General features: G+C 40.5%; 1 protein-coding gene across 3 annotated transcripts in view; it reads left to right on the top strand.

The window, feature by feature from the left end:
* cadpsa (Ca2+-dependent activator protein for secretion a) overlaps positions 1 to 13,325 on the top strand; it is a 628,699-nt gene extending 615,374 nt beyond the window's left edge. For all 3 annotated transcript variants that reach the window (XM_060835662.1, XM_060835661.1, XM_060835663.1), the window contains one exon: positions 12,059 to 13,325. In XM_060835662.1, the coding sequence (XP_060691645.1) occupies positions 12,059 to 12,238 (180 nt within the window). In that variant the 3' untranslated portion in view covers positions 12,239 to 13,325. The remainder of the gene's footprint in view (positions 1 to 12,058) is intronic.
* Positions 13,326 to 14,285: the final 960 nt, after the last annotated feature.

The following is a 14,285-nucleotide window of genomic DNA, read 5'->3' as shown; positions in this document are numbered from 1 at the left end:
ACTATTGGAAGCAATTCTGAGAGGCAAAATTAATCTGCACTCAGAGACGAAGGGCTTAATCAAGAACAGGCAACATGATTGTCTTGATTTTTTAAAAATCTTTGTAGATAGGACAATGAATTTGACATTCCTGATGAAGGGCTTTTGCCCAAAACGTCGATCTTCCTGCTTCTCGGATGCTGCCTGACCTGTTGTGCTTTTCCAGCACCACTCTTATCTAAACAATGAATTTGACATAATCTACTTGGACTTCAGCAAGGCATTTGATAAAGTCCCGCATGGGAGACTGAGAATGAAAATAAGAGCCCATGGGATCAAAAGAATTTTGGCTAATTGGGATCCAAAATTGTCTGAATGGCAGGAATCAAAGGCTGATGGTCAAAAGGTGTTCTTGTGACTGGAAGCCTGTGTCCATTGGAGTTCCACAAGGATCAGTGTTGGAGCTCCTGCTGTTTGCAATATATATAAATGATTGAGACTTGAATTTAGGAGGGTTGATCAGTTGATATGAAAATTGGTGGGTTCTAAATAATGAGGATGATAGCCTTAGATTACAGAAGGCTAAAGATAAGCTGGTTAGATGGGCTAATGAATGGCAAATGGAATTCAATCCAGAAAAGTGGGAGGCAATACACTTGGACTGTGCAAACATGGCAAGGGAACCCAAGATGAATGGTAGGAATGGCAGGACACTGGGAAGCACTGAGAATCACAGGGACTAAGGTGTATATGTTCACTAGTCAGGTAGATAAACTGGTTAAGGCAATTGGAATATCTGCCTTGATTAGCTGAAGCACAGAGTTTAAGAGCAGGGAGGTGATGCTGAAACTTTATAAAATGTTGATTAGGAAACACAGCTAAAGTATTGTGTGCAGTTCTGAATTCCATATTGTAGAAGGGATGAGTTTGTGCTGGAGAGTTTTTGTTATGAAGAGAGGTTGGATAGACTGGGCTTGTTTTCCTTGGAGTAGAGGGGGACACGTTTGAGATGCATAAAAATTATGAGGCACATGGATATAGTAGCAAGAAGGAACTTCTCCCCTTAGTTGAGGGATCAATGACCAGGGAGCAGAGATATAAGGTAAGGGGCAGGGGATTAGGGAGTGTACGATGGACATGAAAATCACTCAGTGGTGGAAATATAAAATTAAACAACAAGAGCTTCTATGGATATATTAAATGAAGGAGCATAGCTAAAGTGTGTACAATTCTTAGAGCATGCAACTGCAAAATTGATTATGGGGAACAGGGAAATCACAGACCATTTAAACCAATGTTTTACACGCAACTCCCATCTATGCTTCAGAAACTGTTATTTGGCCATTGAAACATCTGGGTTATTGTCTCCAATAGCAAATCCAAAGATTTTTTTATCAAAATACATAATCAACTTGTTTTACTACTTTCAAAGAGTGTAGAAAGGTAATATCAGCTAGGGCTCCTGCTTCTGCTTATGTCAATTAAGATGTGTTCATTCTTCCCTGCCTTTCTGAAGCTTGCCTAAGCCAACTGACTAGCCCCAAAGAATTGATCTCTTGTATGAGGTATTGCAGATGATCTTTTTTAAGATCGATAAGATACTTCATTTTTTTCAAGTTTCATTGGTCTTCCAAAGTATTACATTTGAGATAAATATAGAGTACTGCATTCTTTTTGATGAATGATGTTCTAAAGCTAAAGGACAAGTATTAGGCTAATTGTTAACTTTGAATGTCAGTGATTATATCAGATCAGCCACTGTGGCCTTTTTTTTCCCCATTAAAAGGGAACATTTGATAAGGTGTATAATAGGTAACCAGGCATATATCATCCTTAGATAACGTAAGATGCTCAAACAGTTATCCTCTGGGTGGATAAACTAAACAGTGCCAAAATGCCTTCTTCATCCCCAATTGTTTTATGATCTGCAAATGAATGAATGTACCCAAAGAACCAAATGACTTACTCCTGTTCCTTTTTTTAGCATTTAAGTACAAGCTTTCTGTTTGTAGTGCTCAGGTCAAAATCTCAGCACTGTTTTGCTTATATTGGTTTGAAAATCCAAAGTCATTATAGAATCAACAGACTGAACTAGTGAGAGGAAAATTATTAAAATATTTTTGTGATTAAAGGAAATATTGAAGTGCATAAAACAGAGTATGCATTATAAAGCAAATATAATCATACATGAAAATAATAATAATCTATGAAAAATGAATGACTGAAACATATAAAATAAACAATACAAAAATGCAACTCCTGTAGTTCCACATACATTAATGGCACCATTATGAAAATTGTGTTTGCTGTTTCTACCAACTATTCTTTTCAGATTCAGTTCAATATCGTACCAGTGTCATGACACCCCAGATGTGTATCATGTAAATGGATAAATATGTATTTGGTTCAAAAGATAATATTTCTGTCGCTCTCGCTCTCTCTCACTCACTCACAGTGTACATTAATCACTGCAAGGGTTATTGCTGTAGTAAATGTGATCTTATTTTCACTGTGTTTCCAAAAAAAAGTTCTAATCCGAAGTGTGTTCTCATTCTATGAATATCAAAAGAAGTGCAAGAATTGCAATACGATTTTTCATGTTTGGTGCTAGTGGGGTTGAAAGATTACTGTTTCATCATTGGGAAGTTTAGTTTCAAAGATTGCAGAAAATATACAGAAGATTTGGTAAAATATAGCTTGAAGAGGCTGACAGCAAAATTTCATGAGTTCCAATGACCATTTAAAATCAGAAATAAAGCAAATGGCCAGTTGAAAATAGCTGTATTTTAATGTAATGAAATTCTCGCTTATATCATTTACTTCTAGTAACAGCTGTGGCTCAGTAGCAGTACTCTTGTGCCTAAGCCAAATAATCATGGATTCAAGTCCTTCTCCAAAAATTTGATCACTAATCTAGGTTGACCTTCCGGTGCACTATCACGGAAGCCACTTGTGTTCACAGATGAGCTCTTTAAAGTAATCCAACGAAGATTTGCTGACCCAAGTGTAAGGGACTGGCAATGGTTTCTATATTTTGAATGAGATGTTAAACCAAGATCCAGTCTCAAGTGAATGTAAAAATATCCTATGACGATATTTCAAAGTAGGTGTTCTCTCCACTATCTTGAAAGTATTTCTTCTTCAACAGCACCGAGGAACAGACTATCTGGTCATTATCAGGTTGCTTTTTTTTTACTTATTACCTGCCACGTTTCAGAGCTTACGATTACAATGACAAAAGAAGTATTTCGTTGGATATAAAGCATCTGACGATGTCTCAAGGTAATGGGAGGCACTGTATAAATGCAAATACTTGATTAATTTCTTCCTAGTTATAATACAGTTACACTTTACAGAAGAGTAAAAAATGAGGTCTGCAGATGCTGGAGATCACAGCTGCAAATGTGTTGCTGGTCAAAGCACAGCAGGTTAGGCAGCATCTCAGGAATAGAGAATTCAACGTTTCGAGCATAAGCCCTTCATCAGGAATAAGAGAGAGAGAGCCAAGCAGGCTGAGATAAAAGGTAGGGAGGAGGGACTAGGGGGAGGGGCGATGGAGGTGGGATAGGTGGAAGGAGGTCAAGGTGAGGGTGATAGGCCGGAGTGGGGTGGGGGCGGAGAGGTCAGGAAGAGGATTGCAGGTTAGGAGGGCGGTGCTGAGTTGAGGGAACCGACTGAGACAAGGTGGGGGGAGGGGAAATGAGGAAGCTGGAGAAATCTGAATTCATACCTTGTGGTTGGAGGGTTCCCAGGCGGAAGATGAGGCGCTCCTCCTCCAGCCGTCGTGTAGTTGTGTTCTGCCGGTGGAGGAGTCCGAGGACCTGCATGTCCTCGGTGGAGTGGGAGGGGGAGTTAAAGTGTTGAGCCACGGGGTGATTGGGTTGGTTGGTTCGGGCGGCCCAGAGGTGTTCTCTGAAGCGTTCCGCAAGTAAGCGGCCTGTCTCACCAATATAGAGGAGGCCACATCGGGTGCAGCGGATGCAATAGATGATGTGTGTGGAGGTACAGGTGAACTTGTGGCGGATATGGAAGGATCCCTTGGGGCCTTGGAGGGAAGTGAGTGTGGAGGTGTGGGCGCAAGTTTTACATTTCCTGCGGTTGCAGGGGAAGGTGCCGGGGGTGGAGGTTGGGTTGGTGGGGGGTGTGGATCTGACAAGGGAGTCACGAAGGGAGTGGTCCTTGCGGAACGCTGATAGGGGAGGGGAGGGAAATATATCCTTGGTGGTGGGGTCCGTTTGGAGGTGGCGGAAATGGCGGCGGATAATACGTTGTATGCGCAGGTTGGTGGGGTGGTAGGTGAGAACCAGTGGGGTTCTGTCTTGGTGGCGGTTGGAGGAGCGGGGCTCAAGGGCGGAGGAGCGGGAAGTGGAGGAGATGCGGTGGAGGGCATCGTCGATCACGTCTGGGGGGAATCTGCAGTCCTTGAAGAAGGAGGCCATCTGGGTTGTGCGGTGTTGGAATTGGTCCTCCTGGGAGCAGATGCGGCGGAGACGAAGGAATTGGGAATATGGGATGGCGTTGCCTGAAATTCACCTGGACTGTCTCAGACTCCTCCCTCCCCTTCCTAGACCTTTCCATTTCTATCTCGGGCGACCGACTCAACACAGACATCTATTATAAACCGACTGACTCCCACAGCTACCTGGACTACACCTCCTCCCACCCTGCCCCCTGTAAAAACGCCATCCCATATTCCCAATTCCTTCGTCTCCGCCGCATCTGCTCCCAGGAGGACCAATTCCAACACCGCACAACCCAGATGGCCTCCTTCTTCAAGGACCGCAGATTCCCCCCAGACGTGATCGACGATGCCCTCCACCGCATCTCCTCCACTTCCCGCTCCTCCGCCCTTGAGCCCCGCTCCTCCAACCGCCACCAAGACAGAACCCCACTGGTTCTCACCTACCACCCCACCAACCTGCGCATACAACGTATTATCCGCCGCCATTTCCGCCACCTCCAAACGGACCCCACCACCAAGGATATATTTCCCTCCCCTCCCCTATCAGCGTTCCGCAAGGACCACTCCCTTCGTGACTCCCTTGTCAGATCCACACCCCCCACCAACCCAACCTCCACCCCCGGCACCTTCCCCTGCAACCGCAGGAAATGTAAAACTTGCGCCCACACCTCCACACTCACTTCCCTCCAAGGCCCCAAGGGATCCTTCCATATCCGCCACAAGTTCACCTGTACCTCCACACACATCATCTATTGCATCCGCTGCACCCGATGTGGCCTCCTCTATATTGGTGAGACAGGCCGCTTACTTGCGGAACGCTTCAGAGAACACCTCTGGGCCGCCCGAACCAACCAACCCAATCACCCCGTGGCTCAACACTTTAACTCCCCCTCCCACTCCACCGAGGACATGCAGGTCCTCGGACTCCTCCACCGGCAGAACACAACTACACGACGGCTGGAGGAGGAGCGCCTCATCTTCCGCCTGGGAACCCTCCAACCACAAGGTATGAATTCAGATTTCTCCAGCTTCCTCATTTCCCCTCCCCCCACCTTGTCTCAGTCGGTTCCCTCAACTCAGCACCGCCCTCCTAACCTGCAATCCTCTTCCTGACCTCTCCGCCCCCACCCCACTCCGGCCTATCACCCTCACCTTGACCTCCTTCCACCTATCCCACCTCCATCGCCCCTCCCCCTAGTCCCTCCTCCCTACCTTTTATCTCAGCCTGCTTGGCTCTCTCTCTCTTATTCCTGATGAAGGGCTTATGCTCGAAACGTTGAATTCTCTATTCCTGAGATGCTGCCTAACCTGCTGTGCTTTGACCAGCAACACATTCACACTTTACAGAAGACCAAACAGCCTTTTTTTATTCATTTTTTTTTCTCCACTACTTCCATGACACTCTTTTCATATGTTAATCACATGTCTAAATTTTCTATTGTGCAATTTTTGTAGGAAACATACTTTAAACTACAGGACCCTTCTATGGAGTTACAGTTCTTCTAACAGATAACCAGTTTCCAATGAGTCTGCATTTTCCCATTTTGTGAATTTTTTAAGAATTTCCTAAATTCACTACCAACTGGAAAACCTGTCCCAATGATCTTTCCCTTCCAGCCACACCAAGATGAATCTGCTGGAATCTTTAGGAGGCTGTACAATACATCTCTGTGACGAAAGACACTCTCAATTCGACCACTAGCTGTGGTGGTTCACAAATCCAAGCAATCCAGTTTCTACTGCAGTTTGATACATTGCACACATTCTGCCAAACCTGAAGAACCCCTTTATTTTTAAACATCACAATGCCTCAGTCCTTTTCGAAATTTCAGCACCCTTACTTAATCCTACCAAGCTAAACACATCCTCCCCCACCCCATCCCAGGGATGGTACTCCTAATTTTGTCAGAGTTAAATAATGTTTACAGATTTTTAAAATCCACATTTTCTGGAAGTTCAGTCACAAATCGATCACATCAGTAAGTGTCATCTATATTTCAAGTCAGAAGTCACATGACACCAGATTGTAGTCCAACAGGTTTATTTGAAATCACAAGCTTTCGGAGCGTAGTCCCTTAATCAGATGAAGTGAGAGAGAAACACACAGAACACAGAATTTACAAAGTTAAAATTTATAAAGTTTTAAAAGTTTCCAAACGACCTGTTGGACTAAAACCTGGTGTTGTGTGATTTTTAACTTTGTCCACCCCAGTCCAACACTGGCACCTCCAAAACAGAATTTATAGGCAGAGAGAGCCAAAGATCATACAAATAGCGTGATTGGAGTGTCAGATAATAAGTTTCTGCAGGTCATCAGAAGTGTCGGGCGGTGTGAGTAAAGTGTCAACAGCTGAATAACAACCGAAGGGATAACCTATAATCTGATTAAATGAGGCAGAGAGATTATTACAAAATCTTAAAATAAGGTGTTGCTGGAGACAAACCAATTATTGAAATGAAATGATAGACATAAGAGTCTCTTGGCAAAGGTCTTACCAAAGCAATAAGTAATCCAAAACTGTACAAACTAATTAAGGTAGAGAGATCATAACAATTTATCTAGGTTAGTGTCAAAACAGGACAGTAAGGAGGACAATACAGATACAGAACAGCATGGTGGGGGTTACATATAGCATGACATGAACCCAATATCAAAGCTGAGGCTGTCTTTATGAGTATGGAACTTGGCTACCAGTTTCTGCTCAGTGATTGTGTATTGTGTATTTCGAAGGCCGCCTTGGGGGACACTTACCTGAAGATCAGATGCTGAATGTCTTGGCTGTTGAGGTGTTCCCCGACTGGGAGGGAACATTCCTGTCTGATTGTTGCGTGGTGTCCAATCATCCATTGTCATAGAGTCTGTATGGTCTCACTAGTATACCATGCCTTGGGCATCCTTGCCTGCAGTGTACGAGATAGACAACATTGGCTAAGTCACTCGTGCATGGTGGATGGTGTTCCCACGTGTGATGGTAGTATCCATGTCAATGATCTGACATGTCTTGCAGAGGTTGCTATGGCAGGGTTGTGTGGTGTTGTGGTCGATGTTTTCCTGAAGGCTGAGTAGTTTGCTGCGAACGCTGGTTTTGTTGGCATTTGTTTCAAAGAGAGAAGTGGAGGCATAGGGATGATCTTGAAGAGATGTTCATCATCATCAATGACATGTTAAAGGCTGCAAAGAACATGGCATAGTTTCTCCACCCCAGCCTAGTCCAACAACAGCACCTCCACATCAGACCTATCACTTCAGTTTCTCTTTCCTTGCATTCCATAACTTATCATTTTAATGATATTATTGTCACTCTGCTTCATTCCTGCTTCTCTTCTGCTTTTCTCAGATTCTCAGACTCTCTATTTCATTTTGTATCTCCATCCCTTCTCATTTTGTTTCCCTCCATTCTCCTCTGTTTATTCCTGCTGCATCCACTTTTTTTTAGTTTTCTTTCTGTCTAATTATATTTTCACTTCCTTCGTGTTTCCCTTTGTCTTGTCACCTCTTTTTCCCTAAACATGTTACTTCTACAAGTGTTACTTATTCCTTTACATTTGGTCTTTCCTTCTGTCTATCTCACAAAACTCATTCCCATTTCTCCAAATCCCTGTTTCTTCCCTTTTGCCTCTTCTGTTTCTCCCTTACCCTCCTGGATGTGGTTGTTCTCTTTCTTGTTTGTTTACTCTCGTTTTTTTCTTTTCTCTTATTGGTTTCATTCTGTTTTTTTCCCTGCTTTAGTCATCCTTTTTAAGGTATTTTTCATTTTCTTTTGCTACACTTATCTCTTATCTTCTCATTATCTGATGATTCTCTCATCTCTTCAGATTCTGCTTTTTCATGTTCTGCCTTCTCTCTCTAAAGCATTAATCTGTGTTTTTCTTCCTTGTTCCTTACTCTCACCTTTCCTCTCCTCCACTTTCCTGGTCTGTCCAGAGTTTCCTGTTAAGCATGATGCAAAAAAAGTCTGGGTTGAAGGAGCGGAGGAATAAATGGAAGCAGACAGACAGACAAACAGATGTTTATTCAAGTCTATAGCCAGTAAAATAGTTGTTGAGAGTGTGCTTTGAAACAGCAGAATCTACGTAAGTGAACAACAACACCATGGCACCAATCAGAGTGGAACAGTCAGCCTGGGGTCGGTGAATCCCAATCCGTGCAGATACTGAATGACTTTCTGACAAGGCTAGAAATGACACTTTATAAATAGAGCTATTTCTGAGTTGCTTTGCATTGTGGTCCTTAGCACTATCACTGTCCCTCTTCTTGGTGAGATTACAGTTTCACAAATTTGCAAAAGGCGATGACAGGATGTGCATCTCTCCAGCTTTTTTGTATTCTGAAGTGGTGCAGCATGTGTAATGCTTATCTAAAACTGACTGCACCCACTTGTTTATCACTGGCTTTCAAAAAGCAAAAATTGAATACATAGGTACAATATTCAAAATAATTGATTTATATTGTTTGCAGAATATTGAACAGCATTGCAGAATTAGATCACCTAAATATCCATGAAAATTCTAGTCTGCTATTTGATCACAAATAAGTTGTCCTCAAAATAATGCAGTGACTGTTTTATGGTACATCACCCTTTTTTTAAAAAAAGCTGTGAACCACAATCTCTGATTCATCTCAATGTCATATATGATCTATGCTGTAACACTTGCTCATTTTTAATGATGTTTAGGAATGTTACAATGCTAGTACAGGTTCTGCCTCTATAATCTGGCAGCCTTGGAACTGGTCCTGGGCTGGAGCAGAGACTTGTTGGACCAGTAGAAGCCCATGTGTCCAGTACTAACCTTCATCTCCTGGCCTGTGCCATCCCCTCGCACTGAAACTGAAGCCCAGCATGGGCCTGTCCACTTGCTTTCTCTGGCTGCTTTCACCTTGGCTGCAGAGGAGAATGATGTTATGGTGCTGTAGAAAGACAACATTGATAAGGCACTTCAGAGCTTCTGGAGCGGAAGGAGGGTGTCTAACCAGGATCTTGATGAGAAATCTGGTAACCATCGGTAACTAGGTACGAACTGCAATTCTATTCAGTTATTATAACATAGTTCTTAGCTCATTTCAAATAAATACGCAATGCCTTCATGAAAGAATTTCAAAATAACTTGCTAATTAATGCAGTAATAATATCACACAGTGCAACTTCAAAACAAAAGGTGTTGCAGAATTTATTCCTGCCGAAGACTTTCGTTCAAATTTTTAATTTCCAACCAAGTTCAAATTCAACCTTAACTGGTACCTAAGCATTTCTGCACTCAAGTTTCACCAGGTCTTGATCAAGCTGCCAAATGAATGCTGCGTAGAAACAACTAGGGTCAACATATCTTTGCAATTATTGTTGGGTGCATCATGAGACTGACAAAACTTCAAAATTTAAAACAGAAAATAACAAAAAGATAAGTTACTCATTGCAAGGTCACTGGACAATGAATCTTTCAGAGCTCAAGCCTGTTTAAATTCAAATATTGTCTGGATTCAGTACTGAATTCCTTAAAGACCGGAAGTGCATCATTTTTAACCATAAGTCTGTATGGCAGCAGTAAGATTTAATGAGCCTGTCGATTAGGTCAAAGTATTTTCTTCCTGATCCTTCTATTTTTGCAACTTAAAAGTTTCTTGAGATCATGTACGGTTCGCTAGGCATAGAGAAGTTGAGGGTTAGTTGTAAACATCTCAATTGATTCACTTGAATTTAGGTATCTTAATTGTAAACAAAAGCCACTGTAAAAAATAGGTATTAGTTGAAATTTACTATATATTTAAGATATATCCAAATAGTTTGGCTTTATGATCAAATTTTCTTTGCATACAATGGAAAGAACTTCCTTTGGCTTATGTGTTAGATCTACAAGCATATTGTTTCTTATGAATATGAGGAAATGGTTACATGGTGGTAGGGCTGCATATCTCTAAAGGGAGAACCATAAGTATTTCCAATGCCTTTCTGTTAAGACCCAAACTATACAAGTTACATTGAGTGGATCTGGAATATGGTTTGTCACTTGGATTTCTAGGCTATTCAAGATGCTGATATATCACAAACTGCACACTAGGATTTTCCATTGTACTAAAAACAGATGTCCATCATTATGTTGATGAGGCAACTGAGAGATAGACTAAAAGTTTTGGATGTGACAAGGAGGCATCAGTGTCTGGTAATGTCACTGGCCTAGGAATCCTGAACTCCAGGCTAATGTTCTGGTGCCATGGATTCACATCCCACCAATTGAATTTGAATTCTGTAAAAATTTGGAATAAAAAGCCAGCCTAAAGGCAACCATGTTGATTGTCATAAAAACCAATCTGGTTCCTAATGCTCTTAGGGAGAGCAATCTGACATTAATACCTGGCCTGGCTGACATCGACTCTAGTCCCACAGCAATATATTTGACTCTTAACTGCCCTCTGGACAATTAGGGATGGGCAAAAGTCCTAGCCTTGTCACCCACATTCTATAAACAATGTAAAAACAAGCCATTTGAAGGCTGGATATGGGAATAGGTGTTTGTATATCCAACACCTGGTGTTACATTAGTTGAGTTACATAATGAATGACAACTACTACAAAAGTTGCTGAAGTTGCTGATGGAACCAATTCTTAATGATGTGTCCACTGTGGATGAAAAGAACGTACTTGTACATTTTATGATGCTTTGTGTTTTTCATCTATCCCTGATGGGAAATTTGTGATATCTACCATGATATACCAAGAGTTGACTCTATGCTTGTCAGTTACCTAATTACTAAATAATGACTCTTCCCTTTGGGCATGATCGACAGTCAAGGTGACTCCCTGAGAAAATTCCAGGCAATGCAATTGCAATCAAGTGCAGCAAACTTGACTCAATAGATAAACCAGACTAATCTGCCATATTCTCATGAAACATTAATCATTAACAGCCAGTCCACCTCAAAGAAGCATTAGGAGGTAGATCTGATATTAGGAGTTAGGATTCAGAAACTAAAGCAGAAGGCATGTTGTCCATTTGTCACCTCTGATGCAATTATTTCATTGAAGAGAAAATATTCTGGTATACCTAAAGTGGGAGGCTGTAATTTATTTCATGTCTGTACAATTTTCCTGCAGATAATCGCAAGATGGTGTAAATATTTCCTTTTTCTGATTCTATCACTTCTACCAAAAGCACATTGAATTATGTTAGTATTTAGATTTGTGTCCTATCTAACTCATGGATGGGTTAGAAATCTCTATGAACTGGACAGTGAAACTCTTTCCAATACCCTTGGTACCATAAGCACTATGTTTGTACTTGCGTAAACTTTAGAAAGGGGATATTCTTCTTAATGATCATCAAAGCAGCGGGACAGTAAATGCATAAGAAGCTTATGTTTAATATTAACTCCAATATTTCCATCTAAGAAATTTACATTTTACCATCCAATGAGAAACTTCCTTAACAGGTACTTTATATAAAAATCTGTAATGATGCTCATTCTTCAAAAGAATTATGATGATGCAGTGCTTAAAACTGCTTTTGTGTGACTTTAGAATTGCAGTATATTATTCAGCATATTAGTAAAGAGTTGGTTATGACTTACAATGATACTTCTGCCAGTTAATAAATGTCAAGTTCTATACACTTTTACTCTTGTAGAAAGCTTATCGAGACTTTCGGCTTCAGGGAGTACTGGATTCAACCTTGAACAGTAAGACCTATGAGACAATTCGTAACAGACTGACTGTAGAAGAAGCAACAGCATCGGTTTCGGAAGGTGGTGGTCTTCAAGGGATTACAATGAAAGACAGTGATGAAGAAGATGAGGAGGAAGATTAGATCACAGTTAGATTTAGAGGCTGAATTTTGACATAGCCTGGTAACAAATGCATGTACCACTCTGTTGTTCAGTTAGCCACAATAGGATCTTGTTTTTCAACTCCATGTAATTGAAATGAGGGAACTGTTATCAGTCAGATTGAAATTTTAGCTGTGTGAAAATTTAGCACTTATTTAAACCATTTATTTCTAAATTAATTTCTATATGTTCATAAGCAATATGGAGTAAACATTGTTTGATAATGTTAAGTGAGATACGTAGGAACAATGCTAGGTGTGTCCCTGTTAAATGCGGAACCTATTTGGCGCTTCATCAATGTAATGTATATATATATATCTTGACAGTAAAATATTGTGGAGATGAGTGAGTTAGATAATTTATTTATTTATATTTCTTTACTGGCTGCCAACTGCTTAAAAAGAAAATGTCCTTGTATTTGTGTGATATATAAGTTCTATTAATAATCCTAATTTATCTTTGTTTGACAATCTTTTCATTCTTGTGTGTTTCGTTGTTAAATTCCTCCTTGAATGCATTTCTATGTATGCAAAAGAGGCATGCAGAAGAAGGTGTTGCAAGTTTTATTTTGTTAAGATAATTTCTGAATTGAGTCTTTCCTTTGGGGTGTTGCTGGAATGGTACATTTATACCCAAATTCAAAACACCCAGTTTTATTTATGAGGAAATATTACGCAAAGTATATTGGAGAATCCGAATGAATTGTGTCCAAAATTCAAAAATGTACTCAATAAAAAAAGACAGCTGAACAAATTTTAAGCCACAGTGAAAGTTAAATTTAAATGCTCTCTGCTGAGCAACTTTATTTTCAAATGCTTCATTTAAGTAATGTGAGATATCTTCGTGTTGTTTGTCCATTTCTTTCAGCAATTTTTGATTCACAGTTGGTTTCTTGTATATACGATGCTGTATAATGCATGACAAAGGATTTCCTTTTTCTCCAAAAGCTATTAGTTTCTGTGTGGAGTAGCTGGTGGTGGAACAAACCATCTCGCTTTGGCCTTATAAAAGCCCACAGCTGTAACATGGGAAACTATGGATTCTTAGTAAATTAATTGTACAAACATCTATCACTTGTGTTTTATTAAGTTGTTATAAATAAGTTATTCTATACCATCACAATATCCTTACACAATATGTTTTGCAGTATGTACAAAATTGAGGATGAAACTGGAAGTACCAGGAAAAATTTGCATTCAAACTGATTTATCATCATCATCATCATCATGTTTCAGTGATTAGTGATCCACCAAATCTAAACCTGGAATAACATCATTTGCAGATGAAAGTTCTGTGAAAACAGAGAAGGAACTGCTGAAGCATTTTATTTCAGAGCAACACTGTACATTAGTGCCTGAGATCCAGTTAACAAAGATGATGACTTTTGCCTTGAAATCCTCTTTCACAGAAAATTAAACATCCCAGAAGATCACTGCAAAATGATCAATGGGCCATTCCTTATAAAATAGAACCCAGAGCATCTGTAAAAGTATGTATATCACAAATATATGTAACTTTTTAACAATTACCTGCCAGTATGTTCAACATCTGAGACAAATTTTCATTCCCTGACAATACTTGTTTATTACAGTTAAAGAAGTAATCTAAAATGTCAATTGATTACTGAGAGTAAGGTTCTCAAAGCCTTGCTTCTCACCCTTAATTATTTGTTCTGCTGTGTAATAACTCTATTACTGAATATCTCCGTTGTTGAGAATTAATATTAGATATAACCTGTTAAATGTAAAACTTCATACTTCATCAATTTACTGTAGAAAAAATGTAGATTGCCGGAGTGACTTTTCTCAGGGATTTGGAAACGGTGTGGTCTGCAGATGCAGGAGATCAGAGTTGAGAGTGTGTTGTTGGAAAACCACAGCAAGTCAGGCAGCATCTGAGGAGCAGGAAAATCGACGTTTCAGGCCAGAGTCCTTCATCAGGAATCCTGATGGCCCAAAATGTCGATTTTCCTGTTCCTCGGATGCTGCCTGACTTGCTGTGCTTTTCCAGCAACCCACTCTTTTTTCA

This window comes from Hemiscyllium ocellatum, chromosome 14 (genome assembly GCF_020745735.1).
Source record: "Hemiscyllium ocellatum isolate sHemOce1 chromosome 14, sHemOce1.pat.X.cur, whole genome shotgun sequence".
Classification (NCBI taxonomy): Eukaryota; Metazoa; Chordata; class Chondrichthyes; order Orectolobiformes; family Hemiscylliidae; genus Hemiscyllium; species Hemiscyllium ocellatum.
Note: the sequence above shows the minus strand (reverse complement) of the source record. Positions and strands in the feature narration are given on the sequence as shown.